At 35.9% G+C, this 18,895-nt stretch overlaps 1 protein-coding gene across 4 annotated transcripts in view; it reads left to right on the top strand.

Moving 5' to 3' along the window:
* LOC119074385 (amyloid-beta-like protein) overlaps nt 1-13,305 on the top strand; it is a 104,969-nt gene extending 91,664 nt beyond the window's left edge. The window contains exons 5-10 of one of the 4 annotated variants that reach the window (XM_037180501.1): nt 5,205-5,599; nt 5,664-5,816; nt 5,929-6,078; nt 6,154-6,852; nt 6,967-7,143; nt 7,281-13,305. In XM_037180501.1, the coding sequence (XP_037036396.1) occupies nt 5,205-5,599; nt 5,664-5,816; nt 5,929-6,078; nt 6,154-6,852; nt 6,967-7,143; nt 7,281-7,388 (1,682 nt within the window). In that variant the 3' untranslated portion in view covers nt 7,389-13,305. Of the gene's footprint in view, nt 1-5,204; nt 5,606-5,663; nt 5,817-5,928; nt 6,079-6,153; nt 6,853-6,966; nt 7,144-7,280 lie in introns of all 4 variants that reach the window. The other 3 variants (XM_037180502.1, XM_037180500.1, XM_037180503.1) reach the window with 3 other exon arrangements.
* Nucleotides 13,306-18,895: the final 5,590 nt, after the last annotated feature.

Raw genomic sequence — 18,895 nt, 5'->3', positions numbered from 1 at the left:
GACCCTTTCACTAACTTGGTTAGTGGTTAGTTTTAGCGAAAAAAAGACTGCTCGAGGAAGATGCAAAAAATGAGACTAATTTTGCGAACAGTATGAACGTAGTTGGTCTCAACTTACAACATCACTCTCGTCTGAATCATACAAACTATTTTTTTTATACATCCAAATGGAACAGTGGACGAATTTATGGTTTCTCACCAATTGCTACACATTTTATAGATTTGAACATAAAAAGTTGTGCAAAAACTACAGACGAAACTGCAAAGTGCTTTTCGTAAAATTTTTTGACAACACAAAGTAGCATTTGTGTGCACTTGTGAGTGGGTACCCGAGAAGTGTGTGGGCCGGTTTGGTTGAAACCCATTCCCGTTTTTTTCTTGTATTTGTGGTAGTTATACAAGATTATAAAAGTGCTTACAACTGAAATACATTTCTTCCAATTTTTTTCCCGTCTTTTTTGTTTCTCCAACAAAATTTTAACGACAAACTTTTATATTTTGCACAAATATAGACTCCTTATAAGTTAGCTATATGCTACACCGATATCGTACGTAACCCACATTTCCAAATTATTTTTCGTGTAGATTCAGCTATAATGCTCCGTAATTTACTGTACTTGTACAAAGAATTTTTGGGTGAAATTTTTTTGTTTCTTTCTATCCGTGAGGTACTTTCTATAGTAGTTAAAAACCCGTAGAAGGACATCATGTGCTGTGCAGTACATCATTTATTGAATTATACCATCCGCAAGTGGAACTCTTGTCGTATATTTGCGAAAGTTTTTCGTTAATGTCGTTTGAAAGGAAAGCGTTTTAAGTACTCGCAAGGACTGTGTGATCTTAAATTTGATAGCAGAGTTTGGTTGAGGATCTAACTTGTAAAACTTGAAAAGTTTGAGGCAGACAAATGAATTTGGAGAATTTTCAATTTAAGCTATCGAATGCGCCATCTTTCGAGAAAATCCTGTACCATTTCGATTTTTGGCGCCCTCTCAAAGTTTGTCAATTTACACTGAAAACACTCAATGATCGAATACTTTTGAATGGTAGAGCATGTGTCGACTTTCGACTGGAGCTTTCGAAGAGCTGTTCGCATTACATTTAGTACTGTCGTTAGAGCGCTTTGCATTCCAATGAAATCTTCCAATTGAAGAGCTTTCAAAGGATTTCAAAAGCTTACTAAAGCTAAACACAATCTGACAGGTTGTCTTCACTTTTCGCATAGCAGGGTGCCGATTTTCGTGAATTTAAGAATTCATAACATCACAGTTGTCACCTTAGACTAAATAGATAGCATATCAACCATAAAATGATAATCCACCCTATCTTACCTTTCCGTTGTCCTCCGATTTCATCATCACTTAAATTGTTAACATGTTTATCATCGTAAGTCAGTGGTGAGAATAGAAATTACCGGTTGTTTTTACACACATACTCCCACACCCACAAAAAGTCGTTGCCATTTTATAAAACGATCCAAATGTTTAATCTGCATTTCACTTGGCACTTGGTCCAGTAACAGACGAATAATTGTTATTGTTATGCAAATGAAGTTGTTACAGTTTTTCCGGGCTTACATTATGAAAGTGGAATGGAAAATTTTCGTTTTGATGGTACGAAAAGGAATATTTTGTGGTCGGTTACGTTTGAGAGTAATTAAAGATTATACGAACGAACGTATGCACTGCACACTGATTTAGTTATATCATTTAACATTGTTACGATTTGAATGTCTCCATACATTCCATGTGGGGATTACGCTAAGCCGTACAAATTACCCTCTTTTTTTCCAATTCTGAAAGAGGTTTCAGATTTCGCTACATGAATCAGCAGCCATCGTTGCGAATGAAAAAGGGGAAATTTAAGATTAGTCTTGACCATGTCAACCATCTCAACTGTGATCATCCCAAGAGCTTTCATTCAATAAACAGAATAATCTTAGAAATCGGAATGAAAAATTGTTTGAAAAGTAGCTTCAGAAAGTGCGTGTTGGAGAAACAAACCAACGAGAAGGGGAAAATAAACGAGCCTAACAAGGAGAAGGTGATCCGAAGCCAGCAAGATGCAATGTCCTTATCACACAGTTTCCAAAAAGTGTCTTTCTCTTCGTAGCAATGGTCAATGATGCGCTTCGGTTGAACGAAAAAGAATGAAAAAGAATTAGTTCAGAGTAAGTTAGGAATTCTTTTACACCAAGGCCTCCGTTGGCCCTGCTGCATGGTATATCATGTGGAGTGGTGGAATTTTAGGAACTAGCTTAATAACCTCTCAATTATCCTGAAAGTCCAGAAGCACCACAGAATCCTTTAAAATTCTATAGTTCTAGAAATATGAAGATGGTGTGCCATGGTGGTTGAATTTTGGGAATTGACCAACTCAATAATCCCAAAAGTAGAGAACGGAACCAAATAAAAGTTCGTTAATCCTCCAGAACACTTAAGTTGTAGAGTTGGAAGCATGGTAACCACGCGTAGTGCAGTCACAAAATTTTAGGAACCGACCTAACTACCACCTCAGTAATTCAATAAGTCCAGAAGATCCAAAAAATTCAGAACTCCTTCAGTTCTAGAACTGGGACCATGTTTTTGGGCAATTATTAAATTCTGCTACGCCTTGAGTTACTGAAATTTGATAACTTTAAGTCATGAAAATTATTCGAACTAATAAAGTATTCTAAACGAATAATAAATTCGACGAATTATTACATGACGAAAATTGGAAGAACATGTGTCGACTTAACATTACTGACATATCGCCAGAACGACCTCACCGATTTAAGTAAATTAATAACTAAAATGTAGCTCCTACTAAAATTATCTTCTGAAGGAAGTTTTTCGAATTTACGAGCTTTCTATCGGTTTCATGGCTTTTCCTTTCCGCCATTTTGGATTCAAATGTCAAAAACTTTTGACTTTTTTCTATAATTTAGAAGTACAATTATGAAAAATAACGCTTTTGTTTTATGTGGGATCTGATATTACTAGTCCCACAGATTCTGACAGCCGTTATATTGAATGCAATTTTTCGAATTTTTTTCTCAGTCGAAATTTTCGTCGCATGTGAGTTTACTGGGATAAAAACCAAAAAACCATTCAATATCAAGACTGTCCAATTTGTGGATCTAGAAATTACGTAGAATCTGTTGAAAACGAAAATGTGATAATTCGTTAATTTTGTTAAGTGTAGATCGATATCTCTCCTCGTTTACGAATGAAATATCAGAAGATAGCGTGACATAACGGCCGCTCACGGGTGAACGATTGACACCAATTTATAATCGATACAGACACCGCAGAGTAAAAGTAACCCAGGCAGGAGCGCTTGTTTGACTAGGGACCTGAATAATCTAGTAGGCCTATGTTTTTTGCGAATTAAATTTTTCAACTTATGTCAGTGTTCATTTGAGTTCATTTTCATACAAAGGATTAGGTCCCTCATTTGACGTTTCCATAATGAACCGCTCCTGCCAGGTTTACTTTTACTCTGCCGTGATATAGAACAAACGGTAATCATTTTAGATCGATTAGATTAGATCGATGCACAATTTTTTGGCCTGAACAGGTCCACAAACCCCGCAAACGGTCAACTTGTGAATTTTATGCTTTAACAGATCGGACTCGGAGACAGCGCTGCTTTAAATGGTGACTATAAGTAATAAACAGAGGCCATGCTCTATTACCAATGGAGCATCTATGTTGTCCGCATGGATTAGCCAAAAATCCAAATAATGACGTGAATAGAGAAAATCTGCTTGTCCACTTCTCGTTAAAATAATTTTGTCTGCAAATAGTTTTCCCGCAAAGCTTTTCAAATTGTTAAGCCTCATTTAATGACTCTTCATTCTGACAATATTTAATAACAATTTTGAACGGTCGTTCTCTCTCTCCCATCCGTATGTACGCTGAAACTATTCTGATAATAATGAATCACTCATCCTTTCCCCTCCCGAACACTTAAATTCAAATATAAAATACGAATTCGTAATGACCATGGAACAACTAAGCACTTGAAAATTTATTCGAGTGGCGAGTTCTGGTTTTATCTGTTTTTGTCACTTTATTCATTGTGATTTGTGTCATTCCTGATACCGGGCAGACACACACAGAAATGGAAATATGGTTGGAAAATTTTCGAGCTTGTTTTGGAGCCGGAGTATGGTGGATATACAACACGGGAATGATGATTATGCTACATACAAACTAGATAGATATAAACTGTGTGCTCATCCAGTCATTTTCACCCAGCTCACATCCGCTAACTCCCACATTTTATATGTTCGGTATTTAACAATCAAGGACTCAATGGACTGTTTTCGTTTTGTTCGTGTTTGAAAAAAAGGGGGGCGGGGTACATAAGGTGTAATATGTTGCCACAGTGTGATTGCATGTTTTGCGACACAGAAAATAAATTTATTCTGTTTGAAGCTCGGCCTGATATATTGCAGTAAGTTTATTGTAAACAGGGTTATAACTACACATGGTACATGGTAGAAGCAATGAAACTGTTGTTGTTGATTCTGTCGGTCAAAGGTGTCTCTGCAAAAGTTTTTTTTTTAATTTTATTTTTTAACTTAGGGTTAGGACAGAGGTTAAGACAAATTAACCAAATTTTTTAAAGTGGTAAACATCTCGCAAAAAATCGTTCGCCTTTATACACTGTTTCTTACCATTCATTTTCAATGATTTGCAAATTTGTTTGTGCAAATTTAACAATCCCCATACCCCGTTCATATTTTATTTTTGTTATATTGAAACGTTTTCCTTGCCAACGATTTTAATTGAAAAATGTTTGGTGGGCCCACACGGCTCTAAAAAAAAGATAATTACGTTTTTAATGGAAAACAACCACCAGTTCATTACGTTTACTGCTTCCTTTTTTGATGGCTAAATTTAAGCAAATAACACGGAAAATTAAGAGGTAAACATTTCTGCGTAAATTAAAAAGTCTCTCAGCTCCGTGCATTCAGTGCTGAACTGTTCGGGCTCATGCCTTTTTCGTAATCCTTGTGGAATCGTACCCCTGTGAAATGGGAATTATTAGCGAATCGGAATTTCTAGAGAATGGGATTTCCTTATAATCGTAATTCCTTGGGAAGCTAGGTTTAACGACCTTTCGGAGAAGATGAAGATTTTAGAATAATTGAAAAACCGAAGCGCTACCTTGTCACAACAACTCACAAAATATTTTCTCCCAAATATCTTGCAGATTCGATGAAAGTAAAGAAGACCGATCTGCCAGTCATACCATCGGAACAGGAAATCTTGCCATCTCTTGACGATGAAGCTGACGAAGTTGATGAAGATGATGAAGACGATAACGACGAAGATGAGGATATGATGGCCGATGAAGCAGCTGAAAGCGATGATGACGACGATTATGAATCCGACGAGGATTTGGACGACCGAGACCAGGACGACGACGATAGTTGGGACAGTTTGAGTACACCGCAAGCTAAATCAGTTCCAAAAGAGTCGACAACTACTACAGGTGCACCAATTACCACACAGAAGGTGACTGAAATGCCGGCTTCATCATCCAGTGCTTCACCGGACCCATATTTCACTCACTTTGATCCACGAGCCGAGCATCAGAGCTACAAGGTAAAAGTAAGAATTTAACTGAGTGTAGTTGTCCGAGCTGTACAAATGGATTGTTTTTGAACAGGATGCTCAGCAGCGATTGGAAGAAACACACCGGGAAAAAGTTACCCGAGTGATGAAAGACTGGTCTGACTTGGAGGAGAAGTATCAAGACATGCGTTTGGCCGACCCAAAATCAGCTCAAACCTTTAAGCAGCGAATGACTGCTCGTTTCCAAGTAGGTAGTCTCATGTCATATTGTAGACAGACACGAAAAAAGCAATTTTGCACGCTCTTAGAGATGACATGACTTTGCAGATTTCCCATTGTTTATGAAATGTATATTTTAGACTTCTGTACAGGCACTTGAGGAGGAAGGCAACGCTGAGAAACATCAAATGGCTGCCATGCATCAGCAACGAGTTTTGGCTCATATCAATCAACGCAAACGAGAAGCTATGACGTGCTACACCCAAGCTCTAACTGAACAACCACCAAATGTAAGTACATCGCCCGTCAGATTACCATCGAACGATTCATTAACATTGACTGCAACGACTGATAATTGTGTCCAGGCTCATCGGGTGGAAAAGTGTCTGCAAAAACTTCTACGTGCTCTACATAAGGATCGTGCACATGCTCTTGCTCATTACAGACATTTATTGAGTTCCGGTGGATCTGGTGGACTAGAAGCAGCCGCTTCTGAACGACCACGAACATTGGAACGTTTAGTGGACATCGATCGCGCTGTCAATCAGTCGATGGCAATGCTTAAACGTTACCCAGAACTTTCAGCTAAACTCTCTCAGTTGATGGATGACTACATTCAAGCGCTGCGCTCGAAAGACGATACTCCTGGTTCCATGCTCGGAATGACTGAAGATGCTGAAGCAGCCATTTTGGATAAATACCGCGTTGAGGTGGAGCGCAAAGTGAGCGAGAAAGAAAGGCAAAGAATCGCCGAAAAGCAACGAAAGGAACAGCGAGCCCAAGAGCGGGAGAAATTACGAGAAGAAAAACTGCGACTCGAAGCGAAGAAAGTGGAAATCATGGTTAAGGAAGAGACCGAAAAGCAAACCGAACGAGACGTCGAAACGACCAAGGAACAATTCGAATCGGAAACATCTGCACGCCCATCACCAACCGCATTGCCAACTGTAGATGACGCAGCCGTTCAGAGAGCAGTGGAAGAAGTGGCTGCTGCTGTGGCCCATCAAGAAGCCGAACCTCGAGTACAGCATGTCATGGCACATGATCTGGGACACGAATCAATGGTAAGAGTGTTTGTCACTGGAGAAATGGTTTGAAAGCATTTTGATCCAAGTGGGAAATAACTGGAGTACTGACGATGGCTGTCGTCTAATTTTCCTTTTTAAACCTAATTTTAGGGTTACTCAGTCCGACGGGAAGTCTACGGATCGTCTGGTCATGATGGCAGAAATGTTTACTTTACATTAGCATTCGCTGGAATTGCGTTGATGGCGGCAGTATTTGTTGGTGTAGCTGTTTCTAAATGGCGAGCATCAAGGCATCCACATGCCCAAGGTTTCGTTGAAGTTGATCAGGTTGGTAGAGAAAACAAAATGTTTTGTACAGACAATAGACTCCGATAAACGGCTTCTCCTGCTGTCGGTGCCTGACTGAACATTGTTTCGAAATTTTCCGATTTTCCGAATTTGCCTTTAAATCAAATACCTTTCAGACCATTGGCGCCCCGGGACCTGTTACACCTGAAGAACGACACGTTGCCAACATGCAAATTAATGGCTACGAGAATCCGACGTACAAATACTTCGAGGTCAAAGAATAAGAACCAATGTTACGAGAATGTGCGGTAAGTAAGGTTTAAATCAAATGGAAGAGATGTGGGGTTAAGACGAGACACGACAGAGATACAGTTATTATATATAGTCCAGGATATAATAAAGAAAATAAAAAAACTTAGTATTACAGAGAAAACAATAAAACAAACAATTTATTCGATCATTCGACGGACAGCAATTTGAAAGATGGAAAACGGAAAAAAAAATTAAAAAAAAGGAAAAAAATTTATGAATAATCTTAAATGCAGCTTTGTATTGTTGATAAAACACCCACGTATAAATATATATATTTCTTAAAAATAAATTTATTAATCGGACGAGTGTGTGGTTTGAGAATATATAAGTTGAATGGAAAATTAATTATTTTGAAAATTTCACCGAAAACGCAGTCAAAGTTTATCATTTCTACGATTTTACACCAAATTTCAATTGATAATTCACGACGTAAGGGCGCAAATAATTCAAATATTTTTACAACACTGATGTCATAAGCCGCAAACATGCAAACATCATATTCTGCAAAACGTCACATTTAATTGCGCAAAACGTCAAATTTAACACAAAACGTCATATAACACTACAACTCAATAATGTGTTGACCGATGACTCGCATTGCCACTTCGTTGCCTCGAATCTCATTCTGTGACAACATCTCATTGAATCAATGAGCTACAAGTTACATCGTTCTCATGTTGAACTAAGATTTATATGTATACATCGCTTGTATTGTCAATCAAAAATTTAAAAAAATTGTGCTAACGTCATATTAAGCTGGCCTACCATTTAATGAAAGAACTGCGAAACGTCATATGTAACGCAAAACGTCATATAAAACTCAATATAGTAGTATGTTGACTCGATGACTCGCATTGAATTATTGAGCTGTCAGTTCGTAGGTTCGAACTTCAACAATATGATTCCTTCAATTAGATTTGTCCACATTAACAACATCTGATTGATCCGGTTCATTATGTTGCGGCTAGAGATAGAAATAGTATCTATGACATCTCTCGTTCTCCCGTTGTACCCAGTGTTATATGTCTTGTGTATCGTTTGTATTGCCATTCAATCAGTTGACGGTGAGTGTGTTGTCTTCACAAAAATTTAAAAACAATGCGCAAACGTCACATAAAGCGGTCGTACCATTTATAATGAAAGAACTATTAATAAATTGTGCGTTAAAAGGACATACTATTCTCTAGACTTGTAAGGTTGTACTGCGCTCTTATGGTTAGAATTACAATTTTCTTTCGATTAATAACAGAAATTTTCATTGTCTCTGTATTTACGTTTAAAAATTTTGACTTTACTATGAAGGTAACAGGGCCATTTCCTCCCTAGGGAAAAGCCTTTACCTCGCTCGTAAAGTAAAGTAGCATACTGCACACGGGAAATAATTTGATGTCTCGTATCACGATGAGTAAAAGTACCTCGGGCTGAATCCCTCTGATACTTTTACTCATCTGGATACGATATATCAAATAACTTCCTTGGTATAGTATTCTACTATTGCTTTTATTGAATTTAGAGAAAGGAACAGTTAAATCACAAAATAATTTTTTAGGTTAGGAAATCTTTGCTGTGAATTTCGATTTATATTTAAAGAAAATCTGCAAAATCATTAAACAAAAAGTGCAAAAATTGCAAATAAATGGAAAGAATTGCTGGTTTTTAAGAAAATGACAAACTAAAACTAATTGAATCACAAACAAAAAAAAACCTGTAGCATATTTGTGTACATGTTCATAACTTATAAATTTGGTCAATGGTTATCTGTAGATGATGAGAAGAAATAATAAAATTACAAAGAAAAATCAACAAAAAAAAACTTTTTTTAAAGATAAATTTGAATTCAAAATTTTTTTTATTTCTTTCAAAAAAAATTTCATTTATATCTGGAATTCCCTCCTCCTGAATTAGGTAGTAAAGTAAAAAGAAGGTGAAATTAAAAAAAAAAAAAAATTGAATGTCGTAACATTACAAGGCAAAAACTTAAGTTCTCTTGTACAATTAAGAATTAATTTATTTTCGGTTCGTTTACTTAAGTTGTCTTCAGTATTTTTGGTTATTATTTTTTGTATACGTAAACGGTCACACTTATTCACTTAATTAACGTTTCAGTATTTCACTCAAAGTGTAGAGCTTTTGTTCCATTTTTTTTTTAAACTGTAAACACTTCGAACATTCAAAGTTAATTTCTTGCACACATTGAATACGTATCTGCTATAAAATATCCAATGCTCTCGGCTCTCGCAAAACTTAGTTTCGTGACGACAAAAAAATATAAAAAATCTTTGCACACTCGGGTGTGTGGCTCCATGTTCTTTTTTTTATCAAAAACACTTAAAAAAATATATCTAAAATGGGAAAAACTTCCCTGTGTCTGGTTGCACGTCTGGATGTCCGTCGACACTAAAATTAAATTTAAAAAAAGTCAATCGCACACTCCCGCAACATGTGCACATTTAGCGACGTTTAAGAAAATGCATATTTTCTGCTGAGTCTGCATCTGCAAAATATACCATTGCAACCCACGTCATTACTGTGCGTTATTGGCCAGTGAGTTCCATGACAGTGATTATTTAACCTGGTTTAACCAGCTTTAGACTCCTATTCTGATATTTAGTGTACTTTAAAGGCGGACTGAGAGATGGCGACTGTTTCCTCCGGGACAGATCCGGGACTGGCGTTGAATAACGAAATTTTATAAAATGTCCATCGTTCATAAAAAGAATTGAAAAGCATCTCCCACATCACCCGAATTCTCACAGGGCCAGTCCGAGTCAGCTCCGAAAACACGTAGAATAAAACCGAGTAACTGCGATTCTAGCTAAACTCGGGGAGGTGCTGCGTAATCACTTAGGTCTTTTCGGGACAGACACTCCATTTTGTGCTGCAAGTTTACCACTGGTGTGCAATATAGTCGCCGCCTATCCGATTATTATTTGAAAGTAAAAACAATGTGGTAAGGACAATTTCGTACAACCAGCTTCGCATCAGCAACTCTGTCTTCTAATTCACATTTCGACGAGAAAATTCATTTTTCGATAGAAAATAACTGTAGCTTCCGCTCATTCATTGGCATTGATGAAACATTGATTTTTGCAATCAATTTATTTCAGTTTTCGGGATGAATCGGAAACAACAATTTAGAAATTTTTGCTAATTAAAAACCAAGAAAAATGTTATAAAATGTGTGTTAACCAGAAATACGTCCTTTTCATAAAAAAATATTTAAAAGAAAAATGAAGAAGTTGAAGATGAATACTTTTTTACGAGCACAACATAATCGTTTTTTGTACTTAAATTTATGAAAGAAAAATTAAGTAAAAATTCACTTTAAATTTAACAAAAAAAGAAAAGTAAAAAAACTTTTAGAATTTATTGTAAATCGAGAAATAAAAGAAAATTAATTAAGGAATTAGTCAAGATGAATTTGAGCAAATAAAAAGAAAATTGTGGAAATCAAGTCACTCACGTTTAGTGCAGCGCCGTGTACATTTTTTAGCGATAAACCATTTTTTGTTTTGTTTTTTAATGTAACATTAAACTTAGTCAACCGATAAACGTAAGCAAAAAAAAAACTTCTTCAAGTTCTTTTCATCTCTAAAAAAGTAAACACAACCAGTTATGGATAGTTGATAGAATTATTATTAGAATTTGATGTGTTTTCTAAAAACAAACAAAAAAGAAATTAAATTTTTAAACAAGTTAAACAAGAAAGAAAAATTCATTTGCTAAAAACAAGTATAGAAACAAAAACAAGTTGACAAAAGAGGAAATGGGAAATTTAAAATTAAAAGAAAATCGTAAGATAAGGTTTAAGCATAAAAATGATAAAAAATTGGACGCAAAAAACATATAAAATTATCAAACATATGATCGGTGTTTATATTTTTAAGAAGAAAAAATATTTGTTTTTCAATTGAAATTCCTAGATAATATAAAATAGAAGTTTTGAAGTGATGTGCAAGCTTTTTATGTGCTTTCAATAAAACGTTTTTTTTTTGTTGTTGGCCCGAAACTTGTTTACAGAATATCCACTTTATCGTATCCCAACACCATGGTTGACTTTATCAAAGGGGCGTTTACAGATTGGGAAGATTCTTGGCGATAATTTAACACTGAAAAAAAAATTGAGGATTTTATCTGGAAATGTTCTTTGCTCCCTTAACATCGGAGCAGGGAATTACAATTGTTAGATTCTTAAAAAAATTGATAATTTTAGGAATTTTAAGAACTATCAAGGATTAACTCATAAATTCTTATAAATTAACAAACTTTATGACAATTGCTAAAGATTTGTGAAAAATTTCTTAAAAATCCGCAAAAATTGTTAAATTTATAAATTTTCAAAAATTTTAAGAATTTCATTCTTTAAATTCCTTAAGGCCATATGGTCGCTTAAAAATTCTAAAAAGAATGTCTTAAAAATTTCCATTTTTTTTTTCGAATAATAAGCCTTGCATACTCATATCCTTTGCAAAGTTGCAAAATTTCACTTTATAGTATGTTTGTCCGTTTCTATTTTCGGACTGGCGTCACCGCGACTACTTCCACGGGCTCCGTGATGAATCGGAGCCCAATGTTAAATGTTAATCTCATTCTAAATCGGTCCATAACGAACAAGCAACTATATTTAGCAAAAGGATGGTAACAGATTTCTTGTAGATAAACAACAAGAAATAATTGTCCTATGAGTTTTTGTAGTGGGCAATAGATCGTTTCAAATGACATATAAAACTGTCGACTGTAACAAAGCAGAGCCGTCTTTAACTTCTTGGTACCGAGGGCAACATTGACTTTGGGCGCCAAATGTTCTTGACTTAGGTGACTCAAAAACGTGATTTTCGTAGACCCGGCGCCACGGTCATTTGCCCAAAGTGTTCATATGGCCACAAAGTATAGTCTCAATGTCTATAGCGATGGTAACCGGCCTCGTATTCTTTTCTCTGTGTATAAATAGAAGCTCAGCATTAATTAGGATTCTCCCGATGTCGTTTATCGCCCGAACTTTTTTTTGAGATATTTTTTGAACTCATTGAAACAAATACTCAAGAAGCTTTTTTTTCGGAATTTTTTTTTTTAGTGTCGTCCTCCATTCCCAGTATTACTAAACAGTGATTGCTTATTTGCGTTGCGTATTTTAATTTTTAATCAAATTTTTTCTCGAAATGTAATAAGTCGAATAGAAAGAAAGAACAATATATTTAAAAAAAAAACTCTATTAACTATGTGAACACTCTTTATAATACAATAAAAAAAATGCTTCAGCTTATAAATACTCCATCAGCTGTTTCACTCTCTCTATAATATATTTTTGTTAGTCATAAGAAAGATACGAAAGCATTTGTTTCATACCGAATTTAAAAAGAAAAACAAATCCATTTTAAACGAACAGAAAATGAAAATTATCGCGAAAGTCATATTTATAACAGAAAAAAATAATCGCAGATTCGGACTTGGCGATCGGATTGACACGTCTCACGATTTATTTAGCATCCAAAGCAAAATTACTCTGGTGCCCCCATACCAAAAAAAAAAGTTATTTCAAAGAAACTCAGACAATACGACCGATGCGCCCTCTTATATAGTCAGCCCGGATCTGCGATCAATGCAACAAATTTTCGTTTAGATAAAAATCAGATATTTAGCAGCCAATATACACAATATATTTACTCAAAAAAGTCAAAACTCGAAAAAGTATATTTTAGCGATTGGATGTTTGTAATAACAATAAATGAAACAAAGTTATAACTTCGACTTAATTAATCCACTCATTTAGTGAGAAAACAGAACCCTATTTTAGACGTTTGCTATATATTATACGACAAAAAGAAAACCCAAGGCATCAAGCAAAGACCCAATATAAAAGTAAAAGAAATCGAAAGAAAAAGAATAAATGAAAATAAAGTAAAAGAAAATATAAGAAAAATAAAATAATAATAAAAAAACAACAAAAATGAGATATATTTTTGGTAAAAATGAAAAAAATTTATTCTTATTGTATTTGCCTACACGAAGCTAGATGATCATCAATTTGTTTACAAATTAATTTTACTTTTACGACACCTTTTTCACCACCTATACTCCTCCCCACCACCACATATAATTGCAAATATTTTTTGTTTTCTTTTTTCTTACGTTTGTTGCTAATAAAATATTAAACAAATGGAACATCATGACAATGACTTATATTTTCCAACCCGAGATATTTCATGCGGTAACACATTTAACAACAAAAATTTAAGATAAAAAACTAAATCTAAAAGGTAAAGCAAGTAAAAAATAATGAACACAACCAAACAATAAAATTATTTAAAATGACAAAAAAAATGACAAGCTTAGACAGTAGATTAATAAAAATTGTAAATTAGACAGCCGATTTTTACCAAAATATATAAAATCAATAAAACTAAAAACCTTAAAAAAAACTGCGAATTTTTATTTGTTAAAATTTGCTTCTGGTAAAAATTTAAAAAAACAAAATGAGCAAACAAAATGAAATCTCATTACATTTTCAATGGAAAACATTCAATGAAAACGCTAAAAAAATGATTATAAAATTCAAGAAAATTAAAGATAACAAAAATATTCTGTAAAATTAATGAAATTCAAACAACAACAACAACAAAATATATATATTCGTTTAATAATATTATTTTTTTGTGGCCATTATGTAATTATAAAAAGTATGTAATGTTATTTAAACATTAAAAATAAAGACAGAAAACCAAAAAAAATGAGAAATTCTTCAATTCGTTCACATAAAGTAAAACTTTCGTAGCCTTTGTTGAGAACTTTGTATGCGAAGGTCATCTTCAAGATACAGTACCACACATAACCTCACTCTAGTTTCGTTAAAATGGTTCGTTCATGTTGGAAATGGAGGACTGGCTGCAGGATATTTCGGATAAGACTTTTATCCGGACTTCTATTAAAACAGGACTTTGCCTTTCGGCTGTTTATTGAAAAGTAACTCACAACATTTGGCTCTTAACTAAGGCCACTTTGACCTTGTGATCCATTTGGACTGCTTATCTATCACTAGATAGAATTATATCAAGTGCATATTCCAACACTCCCACTCAATTGATATAATTCTGTAAGTTTGCATTTTGACGATTGAATTTTGATTGAATGTAGCAGACCAATGTAAGTAATCGATTTTAACCGTTGAATGAATCATCGACCATACCGTCGCGTCGATTGATTTTCCCGCCATGTTCATCGAGTAAACCATTCTCGGACCATTGTACCAAATGCATTTATTGAACTACCGACCACAATGCCCTCTGACTGGATCGGCACGTTCTTCACCGCAATTGTACCAGTCTTCCACCTTAACTTTACCATTGAACAGTGTATACCGATTTTTGGCTTGACCGTGGAAACTATTGTCTATCGACTATCGACTTGACCATTCAAATGATTGCCTACCGACTTTCAGCTTGACCATTAACATCATTTGAATCCACTATTGTAACTGATTCTGCCGTTACCGCGAAAACCACTTTGCACACACCAGTGCATTTATGTAACTGAGACTGCCGTTACAGCGAAACCAATGTAACTGATACTACTACCGTTACCGCGAATACTTTAGTACGAACAGTACATCCTGGGCCCATAACCTGTTGGAAGTGGAGAACTAGCTGCAGGATATTTCGGATAAGACCTTTATCTGGACTTTTAATAAAACACGGCTTTTCCTTTCGGTTGTTTATTGAAAAGTGACTCACAATATTTGGCTCTTAACAGGGCTATTTAGACCTTGTGATCCGTTTGGACTGCTTGTCTATCACTAGATAGAATTATATCAAGTGCATATTCCAACAGTTCATTCACTCATTTTTATAAGATTGTTTTTTAACGTGATTTGTACGTGATTTAACGGACCTTGTACCCTTAAACTCTTAAAACTACGTTATCGTTCAGAAATCAGCACTGACTTGCTTATGACACCACATTATGTTTCCGAAAGACACCTCGGAACAAAGAAAATTCCGCAGCTGACAACTCTTTACGAAATATATCGTGTGGGGTCTCGTTGTAATGGGGAAGGGTAGGGCTATCAGATAGAATTATATTAGGAATAAAAATTGTCGACGTTTGAATTTCATACTGGACCAAAGTTTGCTGAAATAGCGGTATTTCAGAGGCTGACAATTTAGACATAATGAAGTCCCTTGGCTGTTCCAAGATTTTGGAATTCTTGTTCATTTTTTTAGGATCTTTTAACTTCTATCCGGATTTTCTCTCATCAAAATTCGAGTGTATACGTATTTCGTATACTATAATTTATTTATTCAAAGCGAAAAAAAAGACTGCTCACATACGGCGCAGTCAATAAAAAAACGATCTTTTCAATCAACAAATATTACAATAAATAAAAATCATCCGCTCTATTACTTCCTAAAGTTCCAAGAATACATGCCGCATTGCCTCTTTGTATAGCAATAGAAATTTTCTGCAACAGATAATCTTTGGAACGTGGCTCCCCTGATGCTCTCTATACGATAAGGAGGCTGTGCAACTGAAAAGACAAACAAATTTTTGCTCCGCTAAGAAATTTCGCAATAGTTCTAGTTTTTGCTATTTTACGCTTTGAATTTTTTTTAGGAATAAAGCAATAACTGCATTTTCCACGAAATTTTGGTGCTGGCCATTGAAATTTAGTTGAATTATGGGTCAAGCGTCTGATGGCTCACCTCGCAGTTCTGACTTTATTTGTTTTTGTTTGGTGGCCAACGATGAAGATGATAACGTCGAAAACTGGATTATTTGTAAAGGATGTGAAAATTGATATCATAAAAAATGTCATTCGTTTGGTGATGGTGGGTGCAGCGACGGAGAGGATTGGTATTGCTCAGCTTTCAAGTGCCAGAAGGTATTTTCTCTTTTGAAGGATAGGAATAATGACGGTGGGGAGCGTAATGTTCGCGAGAGATTAGTTAGGAAGTGTAAGGGAAAAAAGGCTGTGCGATCTGCTTCAGAGTCTTTCGGTTTGGGAGGTGAGGCTAGTTTTGGGAGGGTGACTTGTAGTATGTGTGGTTTTTTGGCTAAGAATGCACACGGGTTGAGTATTCATGAGCGTAAACATAGGAGAGTAGATGATGTAGCACCTAAAAGTGGGGGTGGCCTTAGTGGTGGGTCAGCTATAGTAGAAGATGTATCAGAAATGCTTAATGATTTCGGATTGCTTCTTAATATGTGTAGAGTTTCGGTTCCGTTGACTCGGATTATACAGAAATCTGTGAGGATTGCTGTATGTCAGGAACTTTGTAGAGAGATAGAGTGTTTGCTGGGTAAGAATGATGTGGGTTCGTGGATGAGATTGCTTGCATTTCCTTATGTTGTTTTGAATAGTAAGTCGAAAGGAAAAGGTGGCATGAATGTTATCAGGTCTAATTTGAATGTTTTTCGAAATTGTACTGACGTGAATGAGGCATTGTCTAACGTGTTGCGAGATGCAAGTGTTCCGTTCACTGTAGGTAAATCTTCTAGTGATGATAGTGTCGCTATAAAGGTTGCAACTAGGAAGGTTGGTGAGGGTGATATCAGGGGCGCGGTTAGGGTTCTGTGTTCGGCTGATTCAGTTGCGCCTCAGACATTGGAAACAGTTTCCAAACTGAGGGATAAGCATCCTGATGGTGATGGGGAGGTTTTTGAGGAAGTAGGTGAAGCGGATTTGAGGAGTTCTTTAACTCCGACTTCTGTTGAGGATGTCGTGAAGGCTATTAGAAGCTTTCCGTTGAGTTCTTCAGGGGGGATAGGTGGTTTACGACCACGACATTTAAAAGATTTAACTTCTTTTACTTGTGGTGATTCTGCGAACCGTTTGTTGAGGGCGACAGCTTCATTGATTGATGTTGTTAAGTATGGTAAGGTTCAGAGGGATATAACTAAGGTGTTTTTTGGAGCTTCGCTTATGAAAGGCGAGGACGATGTGAGACCTATAGCGGTTGGAATCGTTTGGAGGCGTTTGACAGGTAAAGTTGCGTGTTTTAATGTTAGAGATAGTTTAGTTGAAAAACTGAAGCCTTTTCAGTTTGGGTTTGGTGTAAAAGGGGGTGCTGAGGCTCTGGTTCATGCAGTACATAGTTTCTGTACAGCTGAACATGAAGAACCTATGGCGTTGGTTAAGTTTGATTTTGGGAATGCTTTTAATATGTTGTTTAGGAAGTTTATGTTAGGTGAAGTTAGGGATGTGTGCCCAGAATTGCTTCCTTTGTTGCAGCAGGCTTATAGTCATTTCTCTAATCTCTATTATCTTGATGAGGTTTTGCTGTCAAGAAGAGGATACCAACAAGGTGATCCAATGGGTCCCCCTGGTTTTTGTATTGGTATTATGAGAATGACGCACTCTCTTTCTTCTAGGCTTAATGGTTGGTATTTAGATGACGGAACGATTGCTGATAAATTATCAGTGATACTTGCCGATATTAGGAGAGTTTTAGATTTTTGTGTTTTGTCTGGTTTACCGCTGAATACAAAGAAATGTGAGGTTTTTTTTGTTAATGCTTCGACTGAAGACGAAGCTAGGATGTATGCTGATATATCAGCATTGTTGCCAGGTATCAGGAGAGTTGATGAGTCTTTTCTTGAGATATTAGGGTCTCCGATTTTTGAGTCAGGTTTAGAGAGGGTTTTTTCTTCCAAGGTTGAATCGTTGAGAATAATGTGCGACCGTTTGAAATTAATGGATGTTCATCCGGCTTTGTGCATTTTTAGGAAGTCTTTAGGGAGCTGTAGGTTTAGTTATTTGTTGCGTACTTGCAGGACTTTTTCGCTGCGCGATCGTTTGAAAAGTGTTGACGAGATTTTCCGTTCTACGCTTGAGGCGATTACGAATGTTAGGTTGTCAGATTTTGCTTGGGATCAAGCTTCTCTTCCTTTAGTTTTTGGTGGATTGGGGATTCGGAAAGTTGAAGACTTGGCAATGCCTGCCTATCTGTCATCTGTGTATTCATCATCTGATTTGTCGAATGAAATTTTGAGTAAATTTAATTTGCGAATAATTGATGATGACATTTCAAGCATAGTAGATACCATTCCTAACGATTTTATTCCAGATAATGATGAAATGAGAAAGGTGCAACGAAACTGGGACCTACTGGTGATTAGGAGCAGTTTTAGCGAGATGTTAGATTCTAGTGAACCTGTTACTCGTGCTAGACTACTTGCGTCATCTACAAAAGAATCTTCAAAGTGGCTGCAGGTTGTCCCATCGAGTCAACTAGGTTTACTATTAGATAACAATGCAGCGAGAATTGCTGTTGGTCTTCGTTTAGGATCCCAGTTATGTGAAGAGTACAAGTGTAATTGTGGTGCTGTGGTTAAGAAGGACGGTTTGCATGGTTTATCGTGCAAATTAAAGATAGGGATTATTGCTAAACACGATTCTGTCAATAATATTTTTGGTCATGCATTTTCCTCTGCAGGATTTCCCAATATTTTGCAACCACCTGGTATTTCTAGAGACGACGGTAAA

This window comes from Bradysia coprophila, unplaced genomic scaffold (genome assembly GCF_014529535.1).
Source record: "Bradysia coprophila strain Holo2 unplaced genomic scaffold, BU_Bcop_v1 contig_151, whole genome shotgun sequence".
NCBI classification, from domain to species: Eukaryota; Metazoa; Arthropoda; class Insecta; order Diptera; family Sciaridae; genus Bradysia; species Bradysia coprophila.
This window is presented reverse-complemented; position numbering and strand designations above follow the sequence as displayed.